Here is a 22,783-nt window from a genome sequence, read left to right as displayed (position 1 = left end):
AAGCTTTCCCGTAAAGAAAAATAACCAAACCTATTACCCGACTCTTCACTGTCAGCACTCCATTAACTATTGCCACATATGTACGGACGGGAATATTGCGACACCTGCATGGAAAAACATCGTAACTCACTTTTAAGCCATTTCGAGTTACAATTATACTCATAGTGAACCAAAAATGTTCTTTTTTACGTTCACACCTGTATCTAAATTAAGTCGCGTTGCGATTTTTGCCAGTGGAAAAAATTTGTAAGTCAGCATTCATTGAAGATGATAAAATGGTATAAATTTAGTTACACATATGTACTTGCCTAAGGCGGCCATCAGTAATATTATGTAACTAAGATACCGTATTATCCTCGGTAAGTATTTTTTGGTATTAAGCGAACTTTCATCGTAACTCAGGCTTACAACTTACAATTTTTTTACTGAATAAAGGAAATATTAGCACACAATATCGAATTGAAATATAGAAAATGGCATTGAAATTAGACATATTATATGTACATGTCTAATTTCAATGCTATTTTCTAAATTTTGTATTTATATTCTGTGGAAAATAACCGTAACTCACAAAAAATAATAAAGTACATAATATAATATGATATAATATAATCTATATGAAAGAGTAGTTTTTACCTTGCTAAATATTTTTTAAGTTGGAGCTTTAACAGAAATTAATAAGTATTTTTAAATCTTTGACGCGCTCTCCTGTAAAGTTACGAAAAATGAGATACGATGTTCTTCCTTACAGGTGTCGATTGAATCCGTGCAGTTCCAGATGAGGTAAATTTGAACGCCGCCACAATGCGGGCTCCAACGCCAATGGACTTGCGCCCGTTAACACATTACAGAATTAATTGAAATTGTTCCCTTGAGGTCTTCTATTTGGTGTTTCAAATAGGGATAGGTATAAACAATAGATCAAGACACACGAGAGTGTGTCCACCAAGTTCGTATATACATCTTACAAAAATAAACTTGAAGCTTGTTTGAAATTTCAAAATGATTGCCTCACTTATACTAAATGATGCCCGCGACTTCGTCCGCGTGGATTTAGGTTTATGAAAATCGCGTTGGAACTCTTTGCTTTTCCGGTATAAAAAGTTGCCTATATCAATTTCCAAGACGACAGCTGATGAGCAGATGAGCCTCTGATTATCCCGTGGGATCTCTTCAATTTTTACGGGATAAAAAGCCTATGTCCGTCCCTGGGATGTAAGCTAACTCTGTACCAAATCTCATCAAAAAAAGTTACACTGTTGGGCCGTGAAAAGCTAGCAGACAGACAGACAGACACAGTTTCGTATTGGTTAAATTATGAAACTGAATCAATATCATGTCCCCTCAATACGAAGGCCTATAGACAGTTAGATCAATGGGTGAGCATGAAGCTTTGTGATGTGGCTTTAACTAATATTCACTCTAGTTAATTAGTTGCCAGTTCGGCTGAGTGCGCCTCTACAAAGTTTATACAGGTTGCTAATAAAGAGCGGTCAGTGAAACGTACATTTGACATGACATGATCATTGATCAACCCATCGCCAGCTCACTACAGAGCACGGGTCTTCTCTCAGAGTGAGAAGGGTTTGGGCCATAGTCTACCACGCTGGACATGTGCGGATTGGTAGACTTCACACACCTTTGAGAACATTATGGACATGACATGAACATTACATATACAGTATACACATTAAAATAAATAATTTTCTCAGCACTTATAAAGCGTGGCGTTTCACTAATTAATATCCTCAATAACAAACTTGTATTCACTGAGTCGTAAAAGATCAGCTTTCATAATTGGCGCTTAGTCCGCAGTGGGCTATTCACGTCGTCTGCCTAATTTGCGTGCTCTATAGGTGCAGAGTGCGGTTGTGGAGTCGACTTATGTAATCTGAATTGGGGTGCATTCAGCCGCGCTTGTTACTAATTAACTAGAGAGAACCACACAAATACGTGGGAGCTACAAAGCCTGATGGCCATTTACTGATATTTTGGGCATTTGCTTTCATGATACATAAATCTACAAACAGGTAGCTAGGTATTTAATTAAAACCTTTACCTTCATATGGAGTTTTTTTATATGGTAGATTTGGGATTTGTGCTAATTGACTTTCATAATTTTGCCTGCAAAAAAAATTGTAAATCCTAAAAAACATATCAACCACGATAACCAGAGAGATGCGGATTTGAGTTTCGCCAGCTTCGTAATTTTCGATTTATTTTTGATATTGTAATATGTACGAATTGTCAGTTTAAACGTAGCATGTTCATATTAGCTGTAACATAAAAATGCAACTCCTCAATGTATCGAAGTAGGTCGCCGCACATCGGATTGAAAGAGAGGTGATGCAAAATTATGTAGGTTAGGTAGTTAAGCAATAAGATTAAAACAATAGTATGTAAGATTTCTTTATTAGTATTGTTAGTCCATAAGCGAGAGTAGATCATAAGCCGGCTCTCAATAAACATCTTCCACCGTTGCCGCATTTAATTATTACCATACGGCCACAACATATCTCAATATTATTTAAGAATTGTTATAATTTCATCATTAACGTCGTCGTAAGTCAATAGTCGACCACTGCTGGGCATAGGTCTTTAAAGAGTACCTAGATACTTTTACGCGTCACGGTCTTATGCCGCCTGAATCCAACGACTCCCTGCGACTTGTTTGATGTTGTCGGTCCACCTATTTGGGGGTCTGCCAACGTTGCGCCATCTTAGCACCTTGGGACCCCAACGTCTATCGATATTTTGATATATAAATAATAATTATTGCTGAATGGAAATAAGCATCTTTAAGTTAGATTTCATAAAGTAAACAAGTTTAATTTAATTAATAATAAATGATCAAACGAACTTCCAAGTGAAGTTCGATCATTATTATATGAGTTGCTTCATTAGAATATATGATTTTATACACTGTAGTTTCCCTATTTACTTGGTAACCTCGCACAATTTTAAAGATTTCTTTTAAAACAATTCAAAACGTATTTCCGGTCTATTCGTCCCCACTACGACGCCTTGGGCTTGAGCTCATTATTTTAGAGTATGTCGTGTTATTTGTACAAAACTTTCTATAATTCGGGATAAGCCATGCATCGGGGAGGGAGGGAGATCATATATTCTAATGAAGCAACTCATATAATAATGATCGAACTTCACTTGGAAGTTCGTTTGATCATTTATTATACATTCGTTGCTTCATTATTCATATATGATTTTATACACTGTAGATGTTAAGAGAAGAAAGTTTTGGAATTAAAAGCATAACTTGTTATTGTTATGGTTTTATTTATCATTAATATACAAATCATCTTAGTATGTATTTTAACTAGTTCACTGTTTTAATCAACTTAATCAACTAATCTTAACAATGTTATAATATTGATCAAGTCTTATCTTAATTTATTTATTTCGTAAACAAACTGATCGGGCGAATTCTCCTTCGTCGAGGATAATTCTGTTGTAGAATCGGGCAAATGAGTCAGAGGAGCTAGTCCAGCCTGCGGTCTTACGAATAGTTTCGATATTAACGCCGGCAGAGCTCGCGGCTGAAGTAGACGCGTGGCGCGTACTGTGCGCACCGAATGCGCCGTGTCCACACCACTCTCTGACAGGACTTGTTTTATCCACCTACTGATGGACTGCGTTGTCGCAGTTTTATAGGGTCGCTTGTGTGTTAACAGTAGCGTATTTGTTCCCTCAGGTCTTATATTTCTAGTTTTAGAAATGTAATCTGAGAGAACAGTAGCTGGACAGATACTTATATTTTGTCTAAAGTATGGCAGGCACAAAACTGGTTGATCTCTACCAGGTGCAGACGTTTTTATGATGTCTGTTATCATTATTTTGGCTCCGTCCTCGGAAAACTTGATGTTGTCGAGTTTGATAAGAGACAGCGTCTGTACCCTGTGAGCGGTACAGAGTGCTAAGGAGACTACAAGTTTTTTCGTTATCCTTTCGAGAGAAAGCTCAGTATTAGGGAACCATGTAGAAATAAGGTTTAAAACTACTTGAGGGTCCCAAGTGCTTGAGTATTTAGATTTTATAGGCCTCAATTTGTATGCACCTTTAAGAAGGCGCTTCACACACTCGTCTGAGCCGATGTTATTACCTATAAATGCTGACAAAGCAGAACGGTGAGAATTTAGACTGCCATACGCACAACCACTATTGAATTGTGTTGTTAGAAATGTAAGTATGGATTTTTTCGAGGGTTCGAATACGTCAATGTTGTTCTCGATGCAATATTGCCACCACAGCTTAAGCGAGGTGTTATACTGTTTCACAGTACTGTCGGAGAGCGAAGCTAACATCAGCGTAGATGATGCTGGACAGGCGCCTTTTCGGATGAACGACTGCCGCAGAGCCTCGCGACAGCCAGGGTAAGACGCTTGTACAGGGGATGATGATCTCTGAAATGAGATTGCAAGAGGTCTTTATTTGGATTTAGATAATACGCATCTGAGACTATTAAGTTTTGCAGTAGCGGGAACCACGGCTGCGAAGGCCAGTGGGGATATACCAGTATACCGTCTGCCTTATCATCAATTATTTTTCTAAGGCATTTAAGTATTAGCGAAAAAGGTGGAAAGGCGTAAAAATATTCTGCGCCCCAGTTCACTGTAAATGCGTCGACGGATACCGCGTCAGGATCTGGTTTCCATGAAATAAATCTGGGACACTTCGCATTGTCACGTGATGCGAATAAGTCTATCTCTGGTTGGCCAAAATATTGTGTGATATCATGGAAAGCCTTATCCGAAAGTGACCATTCGGTATCCGGATTGATTACTCTGGAGGCGGCGTCTGCGCGGTTTTCTTTGGTATTCACATATGATGCGAATATCCAAAGTCCACGTTGTTCACACCATTTCCAAAGTACTCTAGCTAAATCGTTGAGGTGGGGGTATTGTATGCCCCCCATACGGTTCACATAGCTTATCGCCGTTGTGTTATCTATGCGTAGTAATATTGCACAGTCGGTTACATTGCTAGCAAATGACTTCAAGCCCAGAAAAGTGGCCATTAGTTCTAAATAATTGATATGGTTCGCTTTTTCTGTGGCTTTCCATCTGCCACTCACTTGATTATTCTCACATACGGCCCCCCAGCCTGTTCTAGATGCGTCGGAATAGATCTCGAGTTGGAAGTTAGGTTGTCTAATAAAATTGGATGTAGTACCAATATTTAAAATCCACCAATTTAAATCATCTAATATAACGTTTGACAGATTGATTTTCGCTTCGTAATTACCGTGCTTAAGCAGGGCTAGGTATTTTTGGCGCTCTAAAATCTTAGTATACATCCATGAATATTTAGCTACTGGACAAGCCGCAACTAAAACTCCGATAAGATGGGCAAATTCCCGAATAGAACAGGCTGGCAGCTTAGTAAACGTTGCAACCAACTCGGCAATTTTAAAACGCTTATCGGAGGGAAGATACATGCTTAGACTTTTAGTGTCATATACGAATCCTAGGAACTTGCAGGATTGTCTCGGCGTTAAATTACTCTTATCGTAATTGACGACGAATCCTAGACAATGCAATATTTTTATCGTTTCGTTAACGTTATTTAAGCATTGCTCATATGTATCGCTGATACACATAATGTCATCTAAGTAACAAACTGACTGAAAGCCACGATTTCTTAGATATGCCAACACTTCCCTCATGATCTTAGTAAATACACGTGGGGCTACCGATAAGCCAAACGGAAGGCCATTAAAGCCGTACGTAAATATTTTAGATGAATTATGAGGCTGAAAACGAAACCTTAAGTACTTGCGGTCAGAATGCCGCACAGGTACGAGAAAATATGCATCTTTAAGATCGATGGTAGCTAGGTATCCATCACGTGGAATTAATTTACATGCAGTTCGGTAATCCTCCATTTTGAAATGCTCATTACTGATGAATTTATTTAGGGGTTTTAAGTTTAATATAAAACGTTTGTCACCGTTAGGTTTCGGAGTAAGAAATATCTTAGATATGAATTGGTCGTTTGTACTTTTGCACTCCGATACAGCCCCTATTGATATTAATTTATTAATTGCTTTAAGCATTTCTAAGTTTTCCGAATGCGAAAAAGTATTTTGAGGTATTGTAGACTGTTTAACTACAGTTTTAAATGGTATAGTATTCCCATGTTTGACCCAATCTAGTACAACACTATTATTAGTGATTTTTAGCCAACAATTATAAAAGTGGGTAAGTCGACCTGTATGTACCTGGGCTAATGATGATTCTGCGCTGGGGCAGGGGGCTTCCGCTGGGTCGCAGCTCGCTGCGGCTGCTGCGCTGGCGCTGAGTAAGGGCGGCGAACGCTTGAGGTCGTTGGCCTCCTGCTGTAATCTCCGCGCCCCCTCCTGCTCGCCGGGTACCGAGGCGGCGCATGCCAGTTTCCCTGGTAGGAAGTTGATCGAGAGCTGGACGGCTGGGCCGTGGTTTTTTGAGGCTTAGCAGGTTTTTTAATGGAAAGACCCTGCTTCTCGATAGCTTTAGCGGCCTTTATCTTCTCTGATAACGTTGAGCCAAACAATGAATCATCTCGCTCGGATTCACTAATCATGTGTAAAAACGATTTATCTAAACTGGGACTTATCAGTTTTATTCTACTTTGAGTTGCTAAGTGATGTGAATCACTTAGCAACCTACATCCGTTGCTGAGATGTTTCATTGCCTGGACCTTGTTGTCGCTCTTTAACAGCAAGTCGAGACCCCTGTTGACGGCAGTGATGCCTGCGCCCAGCTGTTGCTGAGTTGCGGCGAGCGACTTATCGCGATTCCGGACCATATCTGGTATCGCAGCAGAAATCTCAGCGTTTAGTTTAGGCGCCTGCAGGAGCCTACAGTTTTCAGGGATTAAGTACTCCTTTATCAGTTTGTCCTTGTTCTCCGTAGGCATACCTTTCCGTAGTAAAGGAAGCCACAATTTTGATAAATTGTCGTGAATTTTTTCCCCGTAGTCGGGTGAGTCGGACGTAGACTCCCCGAGGGCATCCAGTATTTCTGGGTCCAAATCTGGCAAATCACTAGCAGCGGCTTCCTCGCGAACGTCAGGCCCAGCCACGCCCTCACTTTGATCGGGGCTATCGTTAGACGTCGGCCCCGCTTCTTGTGTGATTTCGGGAGCAGCTACCGCTGACTCGGGGATCGCATCCCGATCGTGTTCATGATCTCCGTTATCTAAAATTACGATTTGTAATTTTATTTATGAAAATAAAAAATAAAATAAACTTGTGGGTAGATCGAAAAAGAAAAGAATTTTTCTTACGGGAGGTCGCAGAGGAACGTTACATCTATTTCAGATTGTACGTATTTTCTGCTTAGGTCATCGTTGGAGACTCGCAGTCAACCCCGATGCCTCATATAATAATAAATAGGTATCTTGTTTTGGGATATGTCAAAGTTATTGACTCGCAGTCAATCCCAGTGCACTCCAAAACTTGTGTTCACTTTCACTTCGCTAAAAGTCACTTGGAATAACTAAAAAACACTTTACTAACCTTCTTCGTCCGATGACGATTCGATCGGAGAAATAATTCTCCGCCTTTTTTTCTCTTTTTCTTCGATTCTCCTTATTTTTCTTGCGTATTTCTCAATTTGAGACTGCGCACTTCTTTTCGGCATGGTGCTCGAAAGGCGCGTGCGATAGTTACCGCGCACAAAAAAGGAATGAGCTCAAGCCCAAGGCGTCGTAGTGGGGACGAATAGACCGGAAATACGTTTTGAATTGTTTTAAAAGAAATCTTTAAAATTGTGCGAGGTTACCAAGTAAATAGGGAAACTACAGTGTATAAAATCATATATGAATAATGAAGCAACGAATGTATAATATTTTAAAAGCTTCATTGCTAGATTGAATTTTTTTACAAAAAAAATAAAAACCGACTTCGTTACACAAACACTAAAAATTGAAAATAATTTAATTTATTACCGAATATATTATGTATACAAGAGTTAATATAGTTCCATAATAATACTTTTTGGTGCCGGCGCCAATTAGCTTTAGCTGCGCGAATCGTCTAGACTTCATATTTTTATGGGACTCCACAATGGCACCTCATTGGCACCGACCCCAAAAAATATTATTATGGAACTATATTAACTCTTGTATACATAATATATTCGGTAATAAATTAAATTATTTTTCAATTTTTAGTGTTTGTGTAACGAAGTCGGTTTTTATTTTTTTTGTAAAAAAAATTTATTTCACAATTTTTAGTGGCCCCATGGAATTATGCTATGACTGGTTAAAAATATACTGTTTACTAAGATATTACACTGATCGCGAGCAATTTACTCTTATCCGTTGAGGAGTTCCAGTATCTATCTTCGAAGATGTTCATCAGATCTTCACCAAATTGAAATGGGACCAACTTTGAAGTATACCCTTTCAAACAAAAAAAATTTTTCAAAATCGGTCCAGGCGTTTTCGAGTAATCGGGGAACATACATAAAAAATAAAAAATAAAAATTAAAAAAAAATCCTCCTTTTTTTGCAGTCGGTTAAAAAGGATAGCAAAATGAACTGTCTAAAACAGGCATAAGAACATATAATAATATTTTAACTTTTCTATGTTGAATTCAAGCCATACTCTCCATACCTACTAAAATTGTAAATACGAAAGTGTGTCTGTTTATCTGCTAGCTTTTCACGGCCCTTCCGGTTAACCGATTTTGACAAAATTTGGTACAGAGATAGATTTAATCCCAGAGAAAGGCATAAGCTACTTTTTATCCCGGAAAATCAAGAAGTTCCCACAGGATTTTTAAAAACCGAAACTTACGTGGACGAAGTCGCGGGCATCACCTAGTAATTCATAGTAAGTAAATAGACCCTAGCAAATGTGCTCGAGATACATCTTACAGAATTTGGGTCTGAGTACTTTTCTACGAAAACAAAAGCAAGTTCTTTCATCGTTCTTCGTATGTATTAACCTCTGAATCTTTTTAGCAATGTACAAAATTCGTAAACTTATCAGTGATTGATGAGGGTCAGCTTTCAAAGCCTAGGTTGGACATGACATGACAAAAATCTGTTCAAGGGCCATCGTTGAATAGGAAAAACTTTTATCTCGCATTCCTTTGAAGATAACGGGAGAACAAACAGCTGAGTAGGCACTTGAAAAGGAATGAGGTATTATTTTGTTTGTACTAGGGACTTTTTTTTTTCGAGGGGGAAATCTTCTAAAGATACCCAATCGGGTTATGTGGGATTTCTACCCACTAAAACCCCCTCGGTGGCCCTCCTCAGCGCGTTATTGAGAGGCACCGGGAAGTCTAAGGAACGTACGCCGGTGCATCTCCTGCGCGACGCCCGTTGGACACATCCTGGAAAAAGTGACTGTACTTACTAGGGACCTACAGTAATTAATCTAAATATATAAAAGGAAAAGGTGACTGACTGACTGACTGATCTATCAACGCACAGCTCAAACTACTGGACGGATCGGGCTCAAATTTGGCATGCAAATAGCTATTTCGACGTAGGCATCCGCTAAGAAAGGATTTTTGAAAATTCAACTCCTGAAATAGGAGTTTGAAATTTGTGTAGTCCACGCGGACGAATATGCAAGCATAAGCTAGTTGCTTAAAACCAACAAAGGACGTGGATTTAACGTATTTTGGAAGACCCTCTATTTAATAATCACTGAGAAATAATTTATTTTTGATGTAGTCAAATACCCAATTCCATTTCTCACTTTTTCACATTAAAATTCAGCTCATGTGCGTTGAACGAACATAAAAATAATATCGCTAAATCTTCAACAGTTTTGGGTTTTGTTGGAGTTGTTTCTTGTTATTTTAATTCAATAAACTTTTCTGAAGTAAAGTTTGAATGACTTATTTTTAAAGTTCCGTACCTCAACGGAAAAAAAACCCTTATACCTACTATAAGGCTTATAGGATCAGTTCGTTGTCTGCGTGTCTGTCAAGAAACCTATAAGCTACTTTCCGATGACCTAGAATCAAGAAATCTGGCAGGTGGCACAAGTAAAGGGCAAAATCCAAAAACCGCGAATTTGTGGTTACATCACAAAAAAAATATTAAAATGTGTTCATGAACAAATAATTAGGTTTTCAACTTTCAAAGTAAGAGTAATATACCAAGTCAGGTATCATATCAACGGGCTTTACCTATACATTCTAAAAAGGTTTTTATTTATTTTATGCATAAAGGTTTTTGATTTATCGTGCAAAATGTCGAAAAAATACGACTATGGTACGGAACCCGGTTTTTGTTGTATACCTAAGTTTTTTAAATCAATAAATGTCTGTTTCAATCACGCTTATTTAAAGGGGCTACTTCTCGCATGTGCGATTTTCCTTCCTCCTAAAGATTTTGTGCAACTTTACAAGTTAAAAACTTTATACCAGGGATACGTATACCACCAGAGACTCAAAGTAACCACCAGTACCTAAGTAACAGAGACTCAAAAGATCCCATTGGATTATTAAAAGTCTAAATCCACACAGGCGAAGCCACGGGCATCATCTAGTTACTAAGTATTATAAATAACAGCAAACATTAAACATTGAATTCGTTAAGTAAAAAAAAACTCAATCAGTATTAAAAATTTTAAAATTGTTATGACATGATAATATTTGAAGTACTAATGGTTATTGGTTATTACAGTGAACCGATATACTATAAGTAATTTCAATACCTCTCCAATGTAGTCGTTAATCATAAGAAAATAACACGAAAATAACAAACGATTTTCTATTACAGATTTACCTACGTCAATCTCAAATCATACCTATTGGTAAGTGGCTACGAATCTTATTACTGATTTTTATTTCCAAAGTCTTTAATCATCTATCAGAATCTCCTTCTTCACAAACATGTTCTCAATATCAAAATCAGCAGATAAAATGAAGTTCAAATGATTCCCACGATGAGTTGATGAAATAAATGATTAAAAAGATCCCACAGGATTTTTAAAAACTATCAAGGGGTATTTCAATAAATAAACTAATAAAAGCAAACTATAAAGTTTTCAAGTTCTGAAATAAATTAATTGTTTATCTATACCAATACATCAGGAAGTGAGGAGTTAAAAATCTATGTGAGTATTGTATGCGACGGGTTGAGATGGCACAGCCGCACATCCCGCTAGCCAGGCGCGGGATAGCGCGGATGTCCCCCCACCTCATACCCCGATTGTCATCTCGATCTGTCGCGAACTATTCATAATGTTATCTGGGACCATCTGTTTGTTGCGTCACAGAGAAATTCTCGCGGTCAATTAAGCGGGACGCAGGTGTTGCATACAAATTAGCCTTGCGATGTACTAGACAGTGATGTCACATCAAAATTACTGGGTTCTAAGCTTCTACTTGATTTATACTATTCCATCCTCATTGCATTTACTGTACTGTTTAGTTATTACTTCCTCAGGAGGCAAGGCCTCCCATTATACATAATAAATTATTAATTTGTTAACACTGTTTTTTGTTAAGTTAATCAAGATTATTTATTTATTTATCTACTTTTTATGTCAAAACTAGATGAAGCCTGATGCTCCTGTGGATTTAGGTATTTTGAAAATCTTGTGAGCACACTTTGATTTGCTTGGATAAAAAGTAGCTTATATCCGTTTCTTTGATGCAATATATCTCTATACTAAATAATATAAAAGATGATCGCGACTGCTTTGTCTTGGATTTAGTTTTTAAAAATCCATGTCAACTCTTTGATTTTTCCGGGATAAAAATTAGGATATATGTCCTTCCCTGGGATGCAGGTTATCTCAATACCAAATTTCGTCAAAATTGATTAGGGATATTCATATATATAACTTGTTTTTTAAAAGTTACACGGGTTTTTAATATTTGTATGTGAATTCTTGAGACCGTGAAACTGAATATTTTAACGGAAATCTGGAAAACTACACACATAGATTCCTAGAACGTATATCTAAAACTTCATTGAGTTTGATTGGTTAGTACCTACGTAGTATTCAAATGAAAGCCAAACTACGATTATTGTAGCGACTACGAATAAGTATATCCCAGCGAAGTGAGCAAGAACACCAAACCGCTATACGGCCCGCCAACCTCTACCAGCTGGGCCGTAGAACCAGATAGGTCTATCCAAAGGAAAGGAAGCTGGTCCTTTATAAGATTAGATACAAAGCTACACGTGCGCAAATCCGTCGAAGGCCGAAGATATTACAGGACAAAACACAATACGTGCATGTTTCCAGCCCCTTATCTGCTACGTGAACATTTTCGCTTCATTGAACGTCTCGCATATGAGTAGATAATATTATTATGTTTGAGTAAGCGGCTGCTGAGATTAAGCTTATAACGGTTATGAAAATAATACGACATTACAATATTAAGTACCTATTAAAATATTATAGGTATATTTACCTTAACATTGTACTGTATATTTACATACTTATTATGAAATAGAAACAGTGGGGCTAATTCCTTTGTACACAATCTCTAAACTAAACTAAAATGGCACGTCTAAATCTATTGCTATCCCTTTCATAATGTTGCTTGCGGAAAAGGATAGCACTAGATTTAGACCTGTTAATTTAGTTTAGTTTCGAGATTGTGTACAAGAGAATCGGCCCCAATATAACAGTAAAATGTAAGTTTATTTTTAAATAGAACTGGAATGAATAGGTACAATAGCAAACGTATTATATGAAAAACTAGCGTATTCCCGCGACTTAGTCCGCGTGGACTACACAAAATCTCAAATCCCTATTTCACCCCCTTAGGGGTTGAATTTTCAAAAATCCTTTCTTAGCGGATTCTTACGTTATAATAACCCTAGAATAATAATTCCAACATCAATGATAATAACCCTAAATAACCATCTGCATGCCAAATTTCAGCCCGATCCGTCCAGTAATTTGACCTGTGCGTTGATAGATCAGTCAGTCAGTCAGTCAGTCACCTTTTCCTTTTATATATTTAGATGAGTCACATATGAGGTAAAAAGATATAAAACATAATTGCCCAAAAAATTTACAATTTATATTGCCGTTAATTTTAACATTCCTATTGAACATCGTGTTCATTTTGCGTCTTAAAACTGTACCTTATGTACTAATGTTTTCATTATATTTGGTATAAGTTTATGGTTTTAAGATGTAATCCCAGATATCATCGTCGTATTCTCGTCTCAAGTGATGGATGGATGGCATTGGATTATTTTACTCTTAAAAGGAATTTTCACAATCCACGATCATTGTGTTCAAAATCCATTGAACCCCAACGTAAGGAAATGCTAGAAAGCTTGCAGAAAATTAGAGTAGTATTATCGTAATATTTTCTTTGATTTAAAACAAAAGGTAAAAAATGTAAGGCACAAACAATACCAAGGCTAAAATTAATGGTAAACGTTTAAAAGCAAGCGCCTTGAATTACACCGCGCTGTAATTTTCGTTCTCCACTGGGACAAAATGGACCGGGCAGATTAGAAAGGGCCATTTTTAATTTTAATGAAGGTTGTTTATTTCTCGTTTTTATATTTAATCGTTATTGATATTAGCTACTTTGGTTACTCAGTGACCTAAATAGTACTATCTTGGCCTCAGACACTGGAAGCCACTATTCATACCTGAACTCTTTGATTTTCCGGAATAAAAAGTAGCCTGTGTCACTCTCCAGGTCTTTAACTTATTATATCCCTACAAAAAATCTGATAGTTCCTTTGCTCCGTTGCGGCACTACTTACCGACAAAAACACTCGCATTTATATGTATATATTATGGGTAGTATTGGTCGTGACATACAGACAGATGGACAGACAGAGATATGGAACCCTAAAATGTGAGTCAGCTACGCTACTTCAAGTATAAGCTTAAAAGGCTGGTTTAAATTTTAAGTTAAAATTATATTAATTGGTTTTTCTGTATAGAAATTACTAGGAAATCATAATACCCCGGCCCCATCTTTCAACTCGATGGGCAATAGGTATTTGTGGTCAATTCTATACTAATATGTCTCTATGCGAGAAAGCCCGTGCTTTTGAAACTAAAGCTGAACAAAGTTACAAAGTTTTAGTTAGAAAGTTGTTTTTCTTATGAATTCGACCATGAAAATATAGAACAGCATATTAATTATTCCGCAATGTAAATATGAAATGATAGAAACGTATACTAGTTAATTAAGGAGCATTGAAATTAATGTCAAGCATTTTCAACGAGCGCCCTTACATTTTATTTAAATTTTCGCGTAATTATTTTCATTTTTCAATGATACAAAGTGGACCGCTACATTAGTGTTTCGTGACCCTTTTTAATATTTTAATGGAGGGTTTATTTTTGCAGGTATTGAATTACTTTATTTTACATTTTCGCTAATTTAAAATTGAAGGGTTTTTATATAAAAGCATCGTAACACATTGACGTTAGAAAAAATTTAATTAAGAAAGTAAAAAAAAAACAATTTTTTTTTTAATACCGTGGAAATCTTTTGATTTCCCAAGATAAATGTAGCCTTTATCTGACTCAGGGATGCAAGTTATCTCTGTACCAAATTTAATCAAAAAACGGATGAGCCTTGCAAAGGTAAAATACCAAGTAACAGACCGATAGAAGACCGCATTCCGACCGCATTTTTAATATTAGCATGGAAGTAGTCTATATATGACTGTAAAATAAACTTGCCAGCTAAATTGACATTGACTGAGATTTCTGAGTCAATGTCAATTTAGCTTTTATTTTTTTCCCCCTGCAGCATTGATTAATTGCTTGGTGACAGAGTAGCGTGGAAGCAACTGGCTGAGCGTTCGGTTGACCACAAGATGGTGTAGTGTAGTATACATGTTACATATTGTAAAATTTTATGATTTGAAAAGAGCAACTGCTGAGTTTCTTGCCTGCTCTTCTGAGTAGAATCTAGAATCATTCCGAATCAGTAATAGAGTCACAGGCGTAGCATAGGAGACACCAGGTTGTCCTACGTGAATTAATAATCGTATTTTGATTTGATTATAAGTTACTAGCTTATGCTCGCGACCCCCTTCAAACCCCTATTTTATCCCCTTAGGGGTTGAATTTTCAAAAAAACATCTTAGCGGATGTCTACGTCTTAATAGCTATCTGCATGGCTTTCAGCCCTATTCGTCTAGTAGTTTGAGCTTTGCGTTGATACATCAGTCAGTCAGTCAGCTTTTCCTTTTAAATAGATAACCTAGACCTACATTTTGACCCCACACAGTTTCAGGTCCTACGTTGTTAATTTTTACACATATATTAATTAAGTACGATTAAAAACCTTCAACGTAACAATCTTCCTTTTACCGAAAGTCGTAAATTATGAATTAACAGCTAGAATATGAGGCCGAAAGAGGATTGACCCCGTAACAATAATTACCAGTTATGAGGTCGCCTTCGCCTTTCTCTATAAGTTCTATATTCCTAAAGGTTTGAATAATGGGGAGATTAAAATTAATGTGAAGTGTAATAAGCGAATGGCCTTCATTTACATCATGCAATCCTAATAAATAATAATCCTAATCCCTAATGTTAGCCCCTCCATCCCCAAGGAAGTTAAAGAGATGAAAGACAAATACAGGGTGTAATTAGAACGCCAGCAAAAACGAAGACGGGTGATAGTATATACTGATGAAATAACTGATAAGATATCACACAAACAAAACTTTTGAAACATAATCAGTAGGTCTTATAAATTTATAAATGCGAAAGTGTGTTTGTTTGTTGGTTTGTTGGTTTGTCCTTCAATCACGTCGCAACGGTGCAATGGATTGACGTGATTTTTTGCATGAGTATAGGTAATGATCTTGAGAGTGACATAGGCTTTATAGACTTTTAATCCCGGAAAATCAAAGAGTTCCCACGGGATTTTTAAAAAACCTAATTCCACGGGGACGTAGACGCGGGCATCAGCTAGTTAAATAATAAATAATCCATACTACCCATATCCATACTAATAGTATAAGTGCGAAAGTGTGTCTGTCTGTCTGTCTGCTAGCCTTTCACGGCCCATCCGTTCAACCGATTTTGACAAAATTTGGTACAGAGATAGCTTGCATCCCGGGGAAGGATGGCTTCTTTTTATCTCGGAAAATAAAAAGTTCCCGTGGGATTTTTAAAAACCTAAATCCACGTTTCCGAAGTCGCGAGCATCATCTAGTTCGAAATCATGTGAAAATATTGTCAAGCAGCGCCTAGAATCGAAATAATTTTCTGGGTAAATGTGGGTATAAATTATTACCCAATTATTTTCACAACACCCACCTATTAGTGACACATTAATTATTACTTAATTAAGATTTTTATTTAAGTACCAGAAAATGTCCCCGAAATTCATTATTTATTTCAAAACACTTCGTTAATTCAGGTTTTAGAGATTTGCTTTTACCTTCATTCACACCTGTATCATCATCATCATCATTAACCCATCACCGGTTCACTAAGCTTCTTCTTCTTCTCAAGTCGACGGTCACCTCAAATAGCCACAACCGCGATAGCTCATTTCGTAGCCTTGTGTTGCTCCTCGTTCGTGCAGGTTGTAGGGCACGCATGGCACCCAGACATGTGCGCAATGGTCCCGCACATAGATAATACACTATACCTGCGTCCCGCAGATGCCGTATGTCATTCATGGAAATTAACATATTTTTTTTAAATAGAGATAGCGAGCAAACGAGCAGGCGGGTTAAGTGATTACCGCCGCCCATGAACATTTGCAGCACCAGAGGAACCGCCGATGCGTTGCCGGCCTTTTAGGAATCCGTTGGACTTGAATAACCCCATGTTGTAATCCAGTGAGAACACCGCCGATAGGAGTTGGTTCCACAGTTTGCATGTGCGTGGAAAGAAGGATCTGGCACAGCGGACGGTGCGGAAGGAAGTGCACCAGACACCCAGGTGGTGAGGGTGAAATTTTCAATTGCTTTTTGCTAATACTTACTATCTTGTTTATACATTTTTAGTTTTCTTTTTCGCTTGGTGTAAAATACCGTACAAAATATACAAAATTTCTAAATGAATGACAGGGAGTCTCGAAATCATTTTCTTAGTTTTAGCCACCACAAACTGCAGTTAGTTAGAATAATTTCCAGTAGAATTTTTAACTGACACTAGACGCTCGGGCGTAAGTTAACAATATAATTAACTTGAGCTCTGTCTCTACGGTCTCTGATCCAATTACTGTGATTTGCTCTTCGTTTTGTAGCGATTCAGACTGGTTTTATACTATTAAACTACAAGTTTTTCTTAACTAGCTCGATATTTTGACTTTAAGTTTCCGTTTTTTTCCAAAAAAAAGGGGTTAAATTAAAAAGTACATAAGTATAGACTAACGACCGCTCATATTATGTGCTATATTATTTATACGCTTTTTACAAATCTGAGTATTATGTGGTATACTTTAATTCAGAAAATATAAGTAAGAACATGCTAGGTCGATAAAAATTCATAGCAAATTCTTAAGACCTCGTGTATATTTTCACCACATTACATTTTTAGTTTCACAAAGTATGTGTATTTCAAAGAATTCCTTTCATGTGGTTATTTGTTTAACGAACACACAGAGCAGCTTTGAATGGAGCTAGGTCGGAATATACCCTGATAAACTTTCTATGCGTATACGAAAATATTATGTTTGGAGACTGTATGGAGTAAAACTTACTTATCAGAAAGCTCTATATGATTCTTGAAAGTTCTAAATTTTGCATTTAAAAATTAATGATGTCAAGCTATCTGACTCTTCATTACCTACCTATACGTTGGATATTTTAGGCATTGACTTATACTTATATTACTTCGTATGGACAGGGCCATTGAACAAACAAAATGGCACCGACTCAGTGGTGCTTTAGCACCAATGCAACCTCAGTGACGTCTGGATTTCAAAGTTCATTCATTAGTATCTAAGAGGTGGTGCTGATTTATTTGGTTCCAAAACAGTGAAAAATTTTGTTCGCTTGGGCATATCTTGTCATTTATATCGATGATTTTAGGACTTTTTTTGCCTCATTTACTATAGGACTACGCTTAAAACTGGTTAAAACCGACACAAGCTTAACAATTTCAACAAGAAACAACTTAAGTAATTAATCAAAGACACAAACCTGAAATCAAATGTTACTGAAGCAATTCACAATGAAAAATGAGTGGAGTCTCCTTCACTACAAACACATGTACCTTGTCGATTTACTGTACTGTATTTCCAAGTAACAAACATCAAAGGATGTCAGCTGATCTACTTTCTTACCTTGATTTTCTCTTTTTTAAAAGATGAAAGCCACAAGCTTGATGGACATTTAGCCAACATAGGTAGGTAGGTACTTACTCTTTGAAGAAATAATAATATGGTCGATACTTTTCGTTAAAATATCGGCTTACACTTATACAGGGTGTAACTTAACGCTAGCAAAAACGAAGACAGGTGACAGTACTGATGATTACTGATACGATACCACAAAAAAAACGCGAAAAAAACCTATATTCTGTGTAAAAGTTCACGATATATTGCAAATAAAACATTTGACTGACGCTAGAGGTCAACAAACATTGCGTAAGTAGGACACTTGTAGTCAATGCCGCGTCGTAGGTGGGTCATTGACCCGAGTTTTGCACGCTATACATTACTGGTTTGAAAAATACTAAATCACTAAAACTACTACAAAATGAGGCAAATGGTTATTGATATTGGATTGTGTTTAAATAGTAATAACGCTAAGTTTTCGCTAGCTTTCTGGTTACATCCTGTATGTGTATCACTACCCATATTATAAATGCGAAAGTGTGTTTGTTTATTGGTTTGTTGGTTTTTACTTAAAAAGCACTGTGCAAGGAGGTCGCCTACATAATATATCAACTTGAAATCCTGGATAACACTTTCGCAGCCGCTGCACGCAAACTGAGCCGTAAATCTGAACTGCACATGTTACACTAACTCATATTGCGATTTGTGACTGATCCTTTAAACTTACATGCTCTAAACTGGCTCAAAAGATCTAAACTCTGTCTGAAGAGATTGCACTAAAATGTTTGGTTTTTTACTGACTTCAAATTATTATTAGACTTCACCCACCCCGGCTTCGCATGGGTCCAATGTAGATATACCTACTAATGTGGTTTGAGTGAGGACTGATTAATAATCCATACTTCCATACTAATAATGAGTAATGAGCCGGCGATGGGTTGATTATGATGGTGACTATAACGACACCATAGTCTCCTAATAATTTATGTTATTTCAATTAAGTTCACTGTAAAATCTTTTTATGAAATCGAATATTGTAAGACTGCGACCTTTATTTATCTTTATTAGCAAAGAGTTCTTTACAAACCAAATAACCTTATGGCGGTTTCAGACTAGCGTATTTTTGCGCGTATACGGTCTTTCAGCATACGCGCTTACACACGCGTGTGAGATTTAGATAAAGAGAGAAGTTAAGACAGTGGGCTTTAATAGTGATGATAAATTAAATCCAATGATTACTAATGAAAGTTATCATTTATCAATTATTTGTCAGGTAAGGCCAAATACTAAGTAATTAAAGATCAAGCAAAGCATCTGCCGTATTATTTCAAAGTAAGAATCCTAATCATCTAAACAGGCTTCTATAATAATTAGAAGCTAACAACCTAGTGTTTACTTTTATCTCAATGTATAAAATAAATAGCACAAGAGGGTAGGTGATAAATACAGAAGTAAAACCAACCAAGTCGAATAATAATTGAACTGTATTGTTCAGCATTGATCTATTTATATTAAAATGAATCTACCACCCGTTTCGCTAAGGTGTTTAGTCATGGAGAAGAAAGGGCAAAGAAACTCCATAACACACATCTTTTAAAACATTAGAACGTTGAGTAAAGTAGTAGGTACATATTTGGTACACAGTTACAACAGGTAACCTATAAAAGGCAAATGATTACATTACATTATAATAAAATATAAGAATACTTAACTTCAGTAAGGTCCGCTGTGTTTGCTCTGGGCTGTCGATACAAGACTGTCCCCTCTCTGTCGAGGTAGGGTACTTTTATAACACTGCCATCGCAAACAAGGCGGATATCGACTATCACATGATCTTAATATTAATCATTATTTATTTTAGGTTTGTTGACAAAAGGTATGTTGACACACCCAATTTACAATAATAAAATCAGTGACATTGATGGTCTACGTATTAATAATTTACAATAATAATAAGCGACTTAAATTGTCAGTTTACACAACATTATTATTTCACATAATAGCTATTGCCAACTGTATGTTGACAATAGCTTAATATAATGTCACTCTTAGTATATTGACAATATTTAATTTACAATGAATAATTAGTGACATGTATTGATAATTTATATAATATTATTTTTCATATTTTCATATTCCTAGATACCAAATTAAACAAGAATAAACAATAATAGTTTTACACTATTGTATTGTATGATGACAGTAAGAAACTAGGAACATTGACATTGTATCCGGAAACGGAATAACGATTCTGTTTTAAACATCACAACAAACATTTACTTCAGACTCCCAAGTTTATGATTAGATGAATTTTAGCATATTAATTATGTATCCAATTTTATCGTAATATAACACGGCCATACTGACAAGTACTTCGCTCCCGAAGTACATAGGGAAATACGGAGAGAAAGGAAAAAAAATCCTTATGTTTTGTTTTTTTTTTTTTTTTTAATACCATTCGGCAATAATAACATTTGTCCCTTTTAGGATTAAAAACTCTTGTCCCGTTTGGGAATCTCAACGTTTGTCTCATTCGGACATCTCAAATTATTTATTATTATTATTCGTATTACCATTATACTTATATTTATTATAAATTTACTATAATATGTATTTATTATTACATTTACCATATTTATTTATTTTATTTTTAATTTATTTACTTTTATTATTATCAATATTTGTTCCATTCGGAAATCTCAAGCTCGTCCCATTCGGGAATCTCGATATTTTGTTCCATTCGGAAATCTCAAGCTCGTCCCATTCGGGAATCTCGATATTTTGTTCCATTCGGAAATCTCAAGCTCGTCCCATTCGGGAATCTCGATATTTTGTTCCATTCGGAAATCTCAAGCTCGTCCCATTCGGGAATCTCGATATTTTGTTCCATTCGGAAATCTCAAGCTCGTCCCATTCGGGAATCTCGATATGTGTTCCTTTCGGAAATCTCTTAGTTCGTTCCTTTCGGAAATCTCTATAGTTTTTTTTTTTTTTTTTTTTGTCCCATTGGGAGTCTTAACATTTTGTCCCATTGGGAGTCTTAACATTTGTCACATAGTGAGTCTTAACATTTTGTCCCATTGGGAGTCTTAACATTTTGTCACATAGTGAGTCTTAACATTTTGTCACATAGTGAGTCTTAACATTTTGTCCCCTTAAATTTTTTTTTTTTTTTTTTCTTATTCTTTTTTTTTTCTTTTTTTTTCTTTTCCCTTTCCTTCCTCTCCGTTCTCCTTCTGTCATTTAGCATAAATTATTAGTATGTTTTATTATAATTCGGCCATCTTGATAAGTATTTCGTTCCCGAAGTACATAGGAAAATAGAAAACTGCAGCCCGTGAAATTAAATCAACTACGGCAACAAAAGCACCGACACAAAAAAAAATAAGATTGTGCCATTCGCAAAACAAAATTCAATGATTCAATGTCAATGTTACTGTCATAAAAACTAGGATAGACGTCAGACCGAAAGTAGAGTAGAAGAGAATATGTTTTCTTTGTTGATTATCTACACTAATATTATAAAGAGGAAAACTTTGTTTGTTTGTTTGTTTGTTTGTTTGTTTGTTTGTTTGTTTGTTTGTTTGTACTGAATAGGCTCAAAAACTACTGGACCGATTTTAAAAATTCTTTCACCATTCGAAAGCTACATTATCCACGAGTAACATAGGCTATATTTTATTTTGGAAAAAAATAGGGTTCCGTAAGATATTTGGGTTTTTCGGACACAAGGTGTAAAAAATCAACCAGAAAAGTTACTTATTTTGCGTACGCTGCCTAAACTATAAAAGATAGAACCATAAAATGTTCTAATTAATTGTAGATCTTATAAATATCTACAAAAAAGTCCGCGACACACTATACCCATCTATGTCGAGTGAGGCACAGCAACAATTTTTTATTTAAAAATCTTGAATTTTTTTTGGACTACATTTAAACGCGTTTATTTTACTCATGCTATTAATCCTTATCAAAATAAATGATTTCATCACTAAGAACAGTTTATGGAGATAATATTTGGTCTTTGAATGATTAAAATTGGACGTTTGGTTTTGAAGTTATGGCGAAATTAAAATATTACGATTTCTGCTGCACGGCCCGTTGTATTATATAAAGAGGTAATGTCGTTAAGTTTGTTTGTAGGGGGTAATCTTTAGAACTACTGAACCGATTTTAAAAATTCTTTCACCAGTAGAAAGCTACATTATTCCTGAGTGACATAGGCTATACGGGATCTTTAAAAACCTAAATCTACGCGGGCGAAGCCGCGGGGATCAGCTAGTGTCTTATAAACAAGTGTAGTGTATGCAAACCAACTCAAAACAAGAATAAATTGATAACACGTAACGTAGGTATTTATAAAATTAAAATGTTCTGATAGCATTACTGAACAGAAAAAACTTGAGCAGGTAATCTGCCTTACGTTGCTAAAAAAGTAATTTAGTTAAATAATAAAAGTTACTTGAATGGACCATCTCTTTTGTGTTGTTTTAAGAGAAGATAAATGGTAGAGTTATTTTAAGAAGCAAAATAAATAAATAAATATAGTTTATGTTTAAGTTACATAAATC

The 22,783-nt window shown here is 36.1% G+C and overlaps 2 protein-coding genes across 2 annotated transcripts in view; one reads left to right on the top strand and one right to left on the bottom strand.

Moving 5' to 3' along the window:
• Positions 1-22,783, top strand: part of rsh (radish) — a 269,843-nt gene that overhangs the window by 131,123 nt on the left and 115,937 nt on the right. The window contains exon 3 of the mRNA XM_069503824.1: positions 10,744-10,777. The gene's annotated coding sequence lies outside the window, so the exon portion shown is untranslated. The remainder of the gene's footprint in view (positions 1-10,743; positions 10,778-22,783) is intronic.
• Positions 4,293-7,654, bottom strand: LOC138403396 (uncharacterized). The gene is made up of 3 exons (XM_069503767.1): positions 7,514-7,654; positions 6,236-7,193; positions 4,293-4,418 (listed from the first exon to the last, which is right to left on the bottom strand). The coding sequence occupies exons 1-2, from the start codon at positions 7,635-7,637 to the stop codon at positions 6,241-6,243; spliced, it is 1,077 nt and encodes a 358-aa protein (XP_069359868.1). The 5' UTR covers positions 7,638-7,654; the 3' UTR covers positions 4,293-4,418; positions 6,236-6,240.

This window comes from Maniola hyperantus, chromosome 16 (assembly GCF_902806685.2).
Source record: "Maniola hyperantus chromosome 16, iAphHyp1.2, whole genome shotgun sequence".
NCBI lineage: Eukaryota > Metazoa > Arthropoda > Insecta > Lepidoptera > Nymphalidae > Maniola > Maniola hyperantus.
This window is presented reverse-complemented; position numbering and strand designations above follow the sequence as displayed.